The sequence below is a fragment of the Rhineura floridana genome, chromosome 8 (genome assembly GCF_030035675.1).
Source record: "Rhineura floridana isolate rRhiFlo1 chromosome 8, rRhiFlo1.hap2, whole genome shotgun sequence".
NCBI lineage: Eukaryota > Metazoa > Chordata > Lepidosauria > Squamata > Rhineuridae > Rhineura > Rhineura floridana.
In genome coordinates this window covers 44,429,590-44,442,988 of record NC_084487.1, presented here as the reverse complement: position 1 = coordinate 44,442,988, position 13,399 = coordinate 44,429,590, and the positions used below count along the sequence as shown (strand labels likewise).

At 41.3% G+C, this 13,399-nt stretch overlaps 1 protein-coding gene across 4 annotated transcripts; it reads left to right on the top strand.

The window, feature by feature from the left end:
- The first annotated feature begins 291 nt into the window (after window positions 1-291).
- Window positions 292-10,510, top strand: DNAL4 (dynein axonemal light chain 4). Of its 4 annotated transcripts, none has more exons than XM_061639146.1 (5): window positions 312-434; window positions 5,632-5,820; window positions 8,522-8,605; window positions 9,486-9,584; window positions 9,911-10,510. In XM_061639146.1, exons 2-5 carry the CDS (start codon window positions 5,749-5,751, stop codon window positions 10,079-10,081), a joined length of 426 nt encoding a protein of 141 aa, XP_061495130.1. In that variant the 5' UTR covers window positions 312-434; window positions 5,632-5,748; the 3' UTR covers window positions 10,082-10,510. The 4 variants fall into 4 exon arrangements, with proteins under 4 accessions (XP_061495132.1, XP_061495130.1, XP_061495133.1 ...); XM_061639147.1 differs by lacking the exon at window positions 312-434 and adding an exon at window positions 3,170-3,235; XM_061639148.1 differs by lacking the exon at window positions 5,632-5,820 and having other exon boundaries at window positions 292-434.
- The last annotated feature ends 2,889 nt before the right edge of the window (window positions 10,511-13,399 follow it).

Below are 13,399 nucleotides of genomic sequence, written 5' to 3'. Positions count from 1 at the left end.
AGAGGGAGGAGATTGTTAGGTGATTGGGTTGTGCTTAAGGGGCCAGGTCCCAGTTAATCCCCTTTGCCTGAACAAAGTACAATTCTTTCTCCTATCACGCTACAACATAATTACATTATAGCTACAATCCCTGTTGTAGTCTTCTAGCATGTAGGCATTTTATTTTTATTTTTTGAAAGGCGGAAACTCCTACTGATCTCATCTGGCAGTTTTCAGACACCTACAACTTCAAGCACCGACCGCCTTTCGAGGATCCTGAAGGACCTCTTTGCAACATCGACAGCACTCAGAGCCTATCCAGTGTTCCCCGCCCTTGGCAGCTCGTCCTATGAGTAAAAGAGAAAGGAGGGTCTTCCGGCGTTGGTTGCTAAGACAAGCGCGTTTCTTTCCTTAACAACCACGGGGAGGATGGTGTTTGGGTCGAGGTGACTCAGGTGAGAGAGACCGAGCAGGTGGTTTGGGTTTCCCGCACGGATAAAGCCGCATCCCGTTTCTTTCTCTGGCCTGTCGGGATTGAGCCTTGGGCGCTCGGGGTAGCCAGAGACTTCAGCGTCCCGCACTACACTTCCTTACCCCCAGCTAGGGGCGATCTTTGCTCTTGAGGACTCCAGTTCCCTTCAAACCCGTTTCGTTTGGCAGCTTTGATACCCCCACTCACCCCCCTTTGTTTTCAGTGGGGGCCGACTGGTTGGGATCATCCCAGGCTACTATCTTCGCCGGGTGGACTATTTGTGATGTGGGGTCTCTCGTCTTAAGAAGTCTAGATAGAATGAAACGGCTCTTTGAAGGGAATACATCTGGGCATAACAAATGTAGCAAATTTTCATTTATCTCAACTTTTTTAACGTTATTACGACAACTCTTTTGGGTGGGTAGGGGGAAGGAAACGGAGCCGGCAGTCGACCGTTCTGTCTCAGGCACCCAAATGTTTCTGTTCAACGCTGGATCTGGAGTAGGGCATTGTTCCTGAAATAATTTCTAGTTCTGTCGACCGTGGAATGTGCTGTAAATCAGGACATGTATTTGAGCATGTGCAGAGTGTATTTCCTCACCATTGGGTTCCCACAACCAACGTTCACATGTCTGGGAGTAGGAGAAGAACTTCTAGCTTAGGAGATGTACATTTCCAGCAGATATGGGGAATCTGTGGTCCTCCAGATGTTGTTGACTGCAACTCCTATCAGCCCCAGCCAGCATAGCCAATGGTCAGGAATGATGTGAACTGTAGTCCAACATCTGGAGGACCACAGGTTCCATATCCCTATTTTTCAGAAATGAAGCTGGATATTGATTCTTATCCTCTCCCCCGCCACATATTTGAAGTTAACAATTCTGGGATGAGAGTGACCCAGAATCATTAAAATCAATTGACTTTTTTTATAGAAAGCTGCCTCATACTGAATTGGACTCATGGTCCATCTAGCTCAGAACTTTCTACACTGACTGGTAGTGGTTTTCCAGATTTTCAGGCAGGGGACGTTCCCAGTCCTGCTTGGAGATGCTGGGGATTGAACTTGAGATGTTCCACGTACAAAGCAGTTGGTTAGCCACTGAGCTCCATCCCTTCTCCTTGATGTTTCAATAAGATGGGAATTGCACACAGATGGGTGCCTGTTTCCTGGATTTCCAAGGAAGTTGATATGATAGAAGTTGTGGACAGTTCCCTCTCTGTCCTCTATGTGGTTACACTCCCAGTACCACCTGGCTACTTTGTAGTTCCCTGTGATCTAAATCCATCCTTTATTTAGTTACATTATTTGCCTGCTGTTCCCAAATAAAAAGTTCTTTCAGTGGCTTACAACATAAAAATAGTTGCATGAAAATAAAAGCAGCACATAAAAACATAACAATGAAATCAAAAGTCAATTAAAACAGCAAAGAAATAAAACCACATAGCTTGAGAAAATAAAATGGGAATTTTAAAAAATGCTGTTAATCACTGCATAGTTTAAATAAATATCACAAGTTAAGAACAGCATGCCACTCTACCCAGTTATGGCCAGCTATCAGTTTTGCTGATATAAATTGTACTGTGATTTGTTTTGTGGTGCTTCAGTCCCAAGGTAACTATTTTCATTTGGCTTTGCTCAGATACAGCACATTTTTTCTGGAATAACTGTTGCCCATAGAAACCCAAGATATGTGCTGCAATGGTCGATAGTTAACTTATTTTGGAGCCTGCCCATGTGATCAGCTACTTTGGAATGTCTCGAAGCTACTGTTCAATTAATGAATGTTTCAGAAAGAACTTAACAGTAAGGATGTGAGGATGATATAAAGATGGATGCTTATCTTGTTGACAGAGTTATTGTTTGATGAAAGATAAGGGTTTTTAAATCTAAAAACAAGTAGGTATTTGAATATAAAACTAATAAGTACATGCTATAGATACATGCTCAAATAACAAGTTCAGTAATTACAGCCTGTTATAAACATCTCACAAAAGGGTATTATCCATTAATATATCATATTAGACTGTTTTTGCAGTTGTTTGTTAAGACTAAAATCATTCAGGAACTCTGCTGGTACTTTGTTCAGGAGTCCATTCAGAAAACATAATTGGATATATAGAAACTAAACCACAACACTGTTCGGAGATGCTTTAAAATCATGCACCGGGAGGCCGGTCTAGTTGTCTCTAACTTAAAAGGGCCAGGGACCCTGTGTTTTTAAAAAACAACTCTATGTGTTTTCCATCACATTGGATATGGCAGTATAGCATTATACATTTGGTGGACTATGAGAGGTTATTTGTAACATATTTACAAAACCTGGAAGAAGACCTGAGTGTTGTTCTAATCAGATGAGCTAGAGGAATGATCTGACCATCACATAGAATACTCTTACCTGCATTGCAATACAAAAAGGCTGGCAGGGAAGAACTAGAATAGTAGAGCTCAGAGAAAATGTAGAAGACAAACCCAAACTAGGGCATGAATAACTTTTCCTGAAATGCAACAAACATTTCCAGTATTTCCATTGCCTATCATCATACACATATATTGGCAACATTACTAATAGAAGAGGTAACTGACTCACACGTCCAGACAATTGATAAATTCACTTCTTGTTTGCCAGTCTGTGAGATTAGTGCAATCTCATCTTCCAAGAATATTACATTAGACTTTAATGTACTTCTTTTTCATTTACAGCTCATCCATAGAAACTTCCTGTCTATTTCTGCAGTTCATAGTGAAAGTTCAGAAATTAACTATTTAAAGATACTATTTTCCAGGTAGAAGACACAATAGGTTGCTGCATCTTATCTGAATACTGCAGTTCAAGTTGTTTTTGTAAAATACTGTACATTTTGGTTATCTAAACCTCAGTTATTTTATTCTTATGAGAATTCCATGTACTTCCATTATTCTGTAGCTCTATCAGTGCTATCCAACTAAGACTCAGATTTAGACCCATTGAAATCAATAGACTTAAGTTGCTTACATCTATTGATTTCAGTGGGACTACTGTGATTATGACTAATGCTGGATATCACCGTATGTAATTGCATACATCAAATGTGGCCATTTAGATAACATATGAGACGGATATACTGAAGACTATTGGTCCCTGTAGCCCAGTATTGCCTTCTCTAGCTGCTTCCAGAATTTCAGGCAGAGATCATTCTTGTTGCTTGCTACCTGATCCTTTTAACTGGAGATGACAGGGATTGAACTTGGGACCTTCTATATGCAAAGTATGTGCTCTACCATTCAGCTGTGACCATTAGTTATACTGCTGCACCCTGTATAAAACTTTTTGGGACAGTGGACATATTTGAAATGTTGAGACAATGCAGTGGTTGCCGGTCACAAAATGGCTTCGGGGGGGGTGTTGCATAATAAAAACAAAAAAAAAATAGAAAAAGAGACGAGTGCAAAATGGTGTGGACATGCTTTCCCATCAGTGGGAGCGGGGAGGCACCTAGATCAGCCACCTCACTCTCATTCACAGAGAGAAGCTCTTTGCATCCTTTGTTCAGAGCAGAAGGGATGGAAGGTGTCTAGTCCTGGCATCCAGTGAAATATGGACTTGTTTCAGGGGGCATGTCCAGTGTAGGAGAGGCTGAGCCAGTGCAAACAGGAACTGAGCAGGAAGAACTAACAATATCTTGTGCATTGTGGATTTACTGAGACCTTTTGCAGGTACCATAGGAGTGAGCACTGCTGTCCATGAGCTCAGAGTTAGCAACCCTATAAAGGATATAGTATTGTTGTTTGAATTTGTGATACTGAGAAATAGAGTGCACTCCAGGGGTTTTTTCATTAAAGAGATCTATGCATTGTAGATATAACTTGGTTATGCAACATTATGCAATATTTGTTGACATCTCAACCATTGAAAACTGCACCAATAGATTTATACCTTTAGCCTCCCAGATGTATTTTCACAGGAATAAAGTATTCAGTTCAAGCCCACTTAGGCTGCAATCCAAAATGAACTTACCTGGGAGTAAGTCCCATTGAACCCAATGGAACTTGCTTCTGAGTAGACATGTATTGAATTTCAGCCTTAGCTACTTAAGCTGCTTGCAAGGACTACTTCTTTAAAAGTGTAAGGGTAGATTGGTTATCCCTGAATAAACAACAGCTGCAAAGAAAAACTGTTTTAGTTCTTATCTAAAAGTCCCCTTGCTATTCTGATATCAACATTTTTTCCTTAAAAAGTCATGTAAGCAAGTGTCCGTGGTATGCTTTTTTAAAAAAAAATGAGTAGTTTTTGAGTAGGAAAAGTAAACACAAAAGTGGCTTGTTACAGAATAAGCTGACCAAAGTAGCATAAAATGGCAGAAAATAGGACTGACTTAGGCTGATGCCTCTTTTCGTTGTTTGGTTTGGGTGGTAGTGCTAAGCAGGGCTCAAGACTTGCACATTCTTTGAAAGGTTTTGGCTACATGATCCCTCAGCCTAGAGAGGGAGGCCTGATGTCCTCAATAAAGCATCACATCGGGGAGGGGTAGAAAGAGAGAGGGCTAAATCTCTTAGGAAAACTCAGATTTTGTCCTTTAATAAGAGAAAAGCTTTAGGATTCGGGGAAAGATGTCCACACACCTTTGTGAGCTAATTGATCCCTTACAAGCTAGAGACTGACAAGAAGCAGGGCTTGTGCAAAGCTAATTGGGGAAGCTTATTGTGAGATGAGATTCGTTAAACTTTTAAAATTAGGCCAGGAGGAATAGAATTTCTAAGTTATACCTCAAAGTATTTATGGACACATTTGGTTGGTTAAACAGCTATTAACTAGGCAGGATGCCAGGGGTCTTATACTTTGTGTGACAGATGGGAACACACAAACAAGACTTGTTACTTGGAAAGCTTTTGCTTGAAAAATGGAGTCGGGCACTTTGAAATGGCAGTAGCAAAGTCAAGCAGACCAGGATGATCACAATTACTACAGCTCCAGTCTTTTATTATTGTTACCCTTTAAAATTTGCATCTTATACTAATAACAGACAATTGCAAAAAAAAAAGTCTGTTATCTAAACTATTCCATTATAATACAACCACGGCCAAATGTGGCTCGTTCTTTGTCTCCTTTAAAGTTTCAGATGTGTGATATCCTAAACACTTTATTCTATAGATTATGTTAACTGGACTCCTCACCCCCACCCTTTTCTTTTTCTGTAAGCAGTAGAATATCCTACTTCTGCAAAAACTGTTTGGGCTGAATTCAAAAAGGTCCTAGCCTGCTCGTGATTGATTCGCTAGAGACCACTCTGCCCCTTCCCGGGGTCACAGTGAATGGACAATGGCAGACACCGGGGAGGGGAAAAAAGAGGAAGCAGACTATAAGAGACTTCACAGCTTTCCACTAATCAGGGTAAGAATGAGAACAATGAGGTACGATTTGTTCTTGGATCAGGAGATGGGGAGCTCAGTGCCATTATGTTCCATTTTAATTTGCCACTAAATCTAAATAGAGTTTAGTGGGGGAGAGAGCCATTCACCAGAATGACTAAAGAATGTATTGGTATATCTGTAGAAATATGATTGCACAAGTTGCACACACAGCAATTTTGTTCAAATGGCAACTCCAGTCTATTGCTCATTGCTTAGCAAGCACCATCTTCCTTATTTTTTATTTCTTTACTAAATTTCTGTCCTGCTGTTCCCAAAGGAACCTATCACCATGTATTTTGTAAAGTGTATATGGAGAAGCAAAAGTCTTTTGTTGCCAGTACGTCTAGTGGCTCAACAGTTTCGGAATGTTGGCCCAAAATGACATGGTCCCACCATGCACACATTGCATAATATATGGGTTTCCCCACCCCAAACATAGATACTAATCTCTGTGTCAGGAAAAATGAAAATGGGAAACAGCCCTCAGCTTAGGGAAAGGCTTGGAGGGTAAATTAGCGAGAGAGCCATGTGCAAGATGAGAAAAATCTGCACTTGGAGCCTTCAAAGCGCACATGAAAGCATGGGAGAAAACTGGAAGGGGAAACATAAGAAGAGCCTTGCTGGATCAGTTCTGACAGTGGCCAACCACACTCTTATGGGAAAGAGAGTGAAGGAGTATGGGGGCGGGAAATACAGCTTTTAAAAAAGGAAGGGTGGGCACTATAGACAGCAGGAGTTCTTGATAGCGAATGTGACAGTAAATGGACAGGTGAACATAGGTGGCTGGGTGTGTGAAGAGCAGCAAAAGAATTGATGGAATATGTGAGGCATGTGGAGGAAAGATATGTCCTATACACAGATACTACTTGTGTGTTAAATCAATACATGAGGAGGAAGAGCAAGCAGGAGTGTCGTAGCTCTGCCCCCTTTCACCATCCCATCTACTCAAGATTTAGGACCCTGGAAGATTGGGATTTACATTGCATGGAGAGCCTAGACAAGTAGAAAAGGCTCCCTGCTGCAGGCATTCTCTCTCTAACTCATGGAAGGAGAAGGGGTGGGATTAGTATGCTCTTCCTCACTCTTCTCTCCCCTCCCTGCTATTGATTTTTAATAGAATACCTGAAGGGGACTATAATTTCTCTAAGATAGGAGTGGGCAAGATCACTAGGAAGAAATCTCTAGGACTGGGAGGCACATGCTGTTGAGACACAAAGGAAAGCAGAATGACTTGGAAACCATTTAGTATCTTCCAAAGGCAAAGTGATCTTGGCATTTGAAAGTCTCCTGGGGTTGATGCTCTCTCTCCTCCTATGTGTCAAGGAGTCTTGTTGGTTTGTTGCCTTTGATTTCAGGAACCTAATTAATATTAAACATTATTAGCTGTCTTAAGAAAGGAAGTAGCGATGCCTGCTTGTTGTTGTCACTAGTATTAGATGTGGTTTTCTGTATAATTAAGCTGTGATAGCTGAGATTCCCCAAACTTGGTGAAGTACAGTGACTTTGCCCATTAGCTCAACACCTGCTAGCCAGTCAGATGCACAGACCCTGATAAGCAGAGACGTGGTAGTCCTAAATGGAATTACTTGTGACTTCAGTTTAGCAATTCCAATCCTTGTGGTATTTTTGTTATTTAAAATATTTCTAACCTGTCATTTCAAGGCAGCAAACTATATCCTTTTAAACAATAGATACTCAACATAAACATGTAGTCAAAAGCCATAATTACAGCACCACAATCTAAAACCATCAGCAATACACTGTACTAGTCCACAATCCTTGGAAAGTCTGCCATCCATTTAACCAAAAGCCTTCACTGATGGGCCTTACAGAAATGTCTTGTGTATCAAGAGGAAGAAACATCAAAGCACTTCCTGAGGGCGGAACCACTGAGAACTCTTTACTGCTAATGGCAAATGTTTTTGACTTGAATAAAGAAACCTAGAAGGGATCTAGTCCTGTTCTGCTACTCTCCTCCAGAGCTTGGAAAAGTTACTTTTTTGAACTACAACTCCCATCAGCCCAATCCAGTGGCTGGGGCTGATGGGAGTTGTAGTTCAGAAAAGTAACTTTTCCAAGTTCTGCTCTCCTCCAACCCTTTCTGCTTTGTGCCCCTACTTTGGGGCCCAGATAATTATGAGTTATAGGTCTGTTCCCATTTCTCACCCCCTGGGAGACACTCTGTATGCATGACAAGTGCGAGAGCTGGAAACATACTTATTTTAACAAGGTTTACTTTAAAAGCATTCATGTCCAGCATCAGATGTCATATTTCTTACTGCCATGCATCCCCACATTTTGAATGCAGTTATGTGTGTTTTAAATATTTGCCATATTTGTGCACCCAGTAAGGATAGGATGGGGAGAATGGAACAGAAATCCAGTGTACCTCAGAACTATATCTAGCTTGAAAAGACCTATTGCTACAGGGCTGCCTTCTCTACAAACAGGGCAGGGGGTGGGAGGTACCCTCGTCGCCTAAGAAAGCTGCTCAGTAACAGAAGGATGTGCCATTTCCTAAACTGTCCTGAAGCTGTGCCTGGTTCCTTCTCTTTCCACCTCTCGCCCACTACTACCAAGCATGAAAGAAAAAACAAGGGGCAGAGTTTGGACCCATGAAGCAGATGGGGCTAGAAGTGTGGGTTGCTCTGTGTCTGACCTATTTTTGTGTTCTTTTCCAGCACACAGACATGCCAGAAGAAATGCGAGTAGAGGCCATGGAGTTGTGTGTCACTGCATGTGAGAAATATGCCACCAACAATGAGGTACTGGCCATCTCTGAAAAGTGTGTGCTTAGGTTTGTTTATTTTTAAATCGATAGAGCAGGATACATTGATGTTAAGCTCTCTCACTTCTGTGAGAAAAATTGTTGTATCTCAGTCAATTTGATTGAAGTTAAAATATAACAATAGAAAATAATTCAATAGCCAAATTCATATTACAAGACTTATAGTGACTTAAACTGCAGTTCAGTAAGCAATTCATTTCATTAAACAAGGTAACTTCAATAAACTTTACGAATTCATCTCAAAACCAATAATGTATATCAGTGTTCACAGAAACAATAAAATTGATAGACATAATGACAGTTCATTTAAAAAAGCAGTCATACAGTGAAGCCAGCAACAACAGATAAGACAGTAAATATCATCAGTTGTGGTTGATAAGCTTCAGCAGTTTAGCTGACTCCATTGTGATTCCTCTCTGAGCTCTCTGCAGCCAAACTCTGTTTCCACTCAGCAGCTCTATGTGACCCAAGAAGGGGGGTAGATTATGACCTCGCCCAAGTTCTGATGGTCCTACTACTGATACTGGCTTTCTTATAATTCAGAGAATGGGTCTGATTCTTCCCACACTCTTTCAGGGAATCTCCATTAATGTATTGAATCCTGAGTTAAACCAAATTTGGTCTGAGAGAAAAAACTAGCCAAAAACATGATTCTTTATTTCTCTTACTGGGCTTTCATACATTAGCAGTTGAAATAATTTATTACAGTTTCTTGTATTCCCTCCTTTGGTGTATTAATGCAAATTCTCTTAAGTGGAAGGAAGAGGCATGCGAGACAGACAAATGCATCTCGTAACTTGCTGTTCCTTCCCTTTTGGCTTCTGTTTCTTTGTTGGATCATAATTTCTTCCCTTCAGAGTGCTGCCAAGATGATCAAAGAGACAATGGACAAGAAGTTTGGCTCCTCCTGGCATGTAGTGATCGGTGAGGGCTTTGGTTTCGAGATCACACATGAGGTGAAGAATCTGCTGTACATGTTCTTTGGAGGCAGTCTAGCTGTTTGTGTTTGGAAGTGCTCCTGACATACTCTCTGTCTGTCCAAGCTCACCACATCCAGAAGATTCCCCCCACCCCACAAGACTTTTCATTGTTTTTGTACAATTTAAAAGGCAGCTTTATTTTTAATAATAAAATATTGGGCTTTTTCTTATTTATATGCCAGTTTTATGACAAATATTGTGTGTGTGTGTGTATGTGTGTGTAAGTAAATCTATTTGAGCTACTTAATCCAGCTCATAGAGTGTTTGACTCTGATTTTACCAGTGTGGCTTTTTGCTTACAGGTGGGATCATGCAAGAGGGATCGGGGTGGTGACTATGAGTCACAGTTTATGAAGCCATACATTGCAGGTGGTGAGAGAAAGAGAGAGAGAAGTGTTTTAATCCAAGCCTGTTGCTGCTTCTCCTTGATATCCCTCCCACTTTCTGGGAGAAGACCAGAAAAGGGCAGCTGATTTCTCTTTGCCTGGTTGACAGCTGCCTGGTTGTTAGAAATGTGTGTACCAACTTGAAAAACCTGACCCAGTGGATGGTTGCTAGGATAATTGCCCTTCCACCTCCTCACTACACCTACAGAGCACTGATATAGCTTGTAAAGCGTACTGCACACAAATAAAACTATTCTGCATAGCATGTGGGATGGGGTGGGAGTGTCATGATGCCAATATGTTGTATCTTGTTCAGACACTGGTAGTGAGAAGAAGCTCAGTCTGAGCTGCCAGTTTCTCAAACGTTTAAGTACAATTGAACTTCCAATTTGTAAAGTTTAATAATGTTGTTGCAAAGGTGTTGATTGATGGAATGATGCTAATTGTATTTTCTACATAGCCTGTTTGAATTCAGAGTGTGCAGGAGACTTTTTACAATAAAAATGTTTTTTAAAATGCCTGCCTTATGTCTGAGGAATTCACTTAGATCCATTGTGTGTATGTGTGGTAGTGGAAGAGTGGCACGAGCTTTCCATATATTGCCCAAAAGATCAGTTATGCCATGGTTATGTTATGAAAGGATGTATTGCAAGTTCAGTTTTTGTGTCTCAGTTGTAGCTTATTCCCCCATATGATCTTCACCTCCCACCTTTTCCCTGGGGCATTGATTGTTTGATTGTGCAGGGTCTGACTTCAGATTAGATTCACTAGTGACTCTGGAAGAGATCTGTGTGTGTTTTGTTTGTTAATTTCTTTCCTGCCTTTCTTTAATGAAATTCAAGGTGGCATATATAGGCTTTATTAATTTAAAACATTTATATATTGCCTTTCCTCAACAGAGCTCAAGGCAGCCAACAATAATTAGAATTATAACACAGGGAATTCTTTAAAAATAGACAATGTCCAGGTATTGGGTTTTTCCTGTTCCTATGATACATGATTTATGTGAGTGCTTTGCAGTTTGTTGTAACATACCTATTTACTTATGGCTTAAAGCGGCCCTGCTTACATATGTAGTGTATATTGGGGGGAGGGGAACGGATCAGTGTATGGATGGTCTTACCTGGCAGCAAGAAACTGAATTAGATGTCTTTTTGGTCCTTTCCAATTCTTGCATTGATGTTCATCTGGCAAAATATCTGTATGATAAATTTAACGTGGTAGATAAGTGTATTAGAACATGAACAACTGAGCTGGAACACCATTGACATTCAATACCACATCACTGAGGGAATATGTATCTGAAAACATCCTTAAAGGGTCAATTCACTAACCACTTGCCATGGAATTATCTACTAAAATCAATGGGACTCTAGATACTCCCCCTAAGGAAACAGGTCAGTATTTCCTCACTCATCAACTTTTTTTCACTCAACATTATTTTAATTGGTCACCTGAACTACTTCAGTGTGGCATAGTGGTTAAGGTGTAGGACTACGACCTGGGTGACCAGGGTTCGAATCCCCACATAGCCATGAAGCTCACTGGGTGACCTTGGGCCAGTCACTGCCTCAGCCTCAGAGGAAGGCAATGGTAAAACCACCTCTGAATACCACTTACCGTGAAAATCCGGTTCATAGGGTCGCCATCAGTCAGAATCGACTTGAAGGCAGTCCCACTCCCACTCGAACCTCTTAATAGATTACATGTAGATATGAGAGAGAGAGCACATCCATACTTTGATGATAGGCAATGACCTTGCAGAAGAAAAGTAAATAATCATCTTGCAAATATGGAGCATGATTCTGTTGGGCTTGATATTGTTTTTTTAATAAGGTTGCACAAATAAGTACAAAGTTAATGTCCTTCATATGTGTACACATGCACCCTCTCATATGTTTGTCACAATGACCCAACCAGCTGTCAGGTTGACCTGTAGAAATCAAACTGCTAAGGTGGGTGCTTATCTGAGCAAACAATCTCCTGGTGACTTTTTCTGTCTCTTATCAGTATCATGTGGTTGTAGCTGTGGCCTGTATGAAGCAAGCAAAGGCAGTCTAATTAAGCCATTTCCCAGCTCTTTGGTCAGAACCCACTGCTGCAGAGCTCCAGCAGAAGAAGGGTTTTGTTCTCATTTCCTTGGTAACGCTCAAGAGTTTTGTTCAATGTGCTTTACCTTCATTAAACCACCTTGGGCTATGCATCATGTATGCCTTCATTCCAGAAATTTAACATTGTGCTTATCCAACAATCACATAATTACAAATTACAGCAGATGTATTTCTCCTTATTTGGGCATAACAAGAGTTTTATCTTCCTGTGCTGCTTTTTGTCCCCTCAATTTACAATCCTGAGTCATGGATGTGATCAGCTGGAGAGTGATATGAATATCCCCTGCCAACAAAACACCATGACTTCTGACTGCTAGGCCCCAGTGTTTTCGCATGCCATACTGAGCAGTGCACCATCATGACTTGCTTTTCCAGGGAGGAGGCCATGGAAACATCATGTCCTGTCACTGAGTTATATCGTGCATCCCATGGTAGCAATAGGAGTAGCTGCGTGACTGCAACAATATGACTAATGCATTGTTGTCAAGGAACAGGAGGTGAATATTGGAGTGATCCTCTGCAATGGTGTCATGGCAACAAAGTACATTGACAAATTGCCTGGTGTGAAGGGCTGGCTTTAAATCTGTCATTTCACTGCAAGGCTCAGACCCAACGATGAAAAATCTTGCAATGAATAGTGCCGACACAGTGCACTGAAGTGACGCAAAGCCACAGGGTTGGAAGATTGCAACCAGTTTAGTTTTTACTACTGTGACACAAAACCTTGTGTGGAGCATGAGGACAGCACTAAACAATGGTATTAAGGCGTGACAGCAATAATGAGCCTATAAGCTGTGTATTGTGTCTCATCAGTTCATCCCAATATATTATTATTGTTGTCGTTGTATAATGTAAATAGTAGTTAGCTGGCAACCTGCTTCAAAGGTCCGGTTGTATGATATAAGGTAGAGGTGGGGGGAAAGTTTTGGCCCGACGGGTCAGATCAAGCAAACCCACCTGTCAATCACCTTATGACATCAGATGATTTGACAGGTGGGTTATCCCATCCACCTGTCAAAGTCCCTTTCACAGCACTTCCTAGGTGTGGCAGCCAACTGGTTGTCAGGCACTTGAGAACTGCAGCACAGTGCCAAGGAAAAGGACTGGCAAAACTGCTTTCTGCAAAGATTGGCTGCATGACTGTGTTCCCCACAGGGAACTCGGTTGAGCAGCCAATCCAGCAGGGTTGAACTCGCCATCCATCACCTGATGGACAGTGGCTTCACCCCTGCTTTCTGCGGGGATCAGCTGTGAGATTGAGTTCTCCATGGGGAACTCTGTCATGCAGGTAATC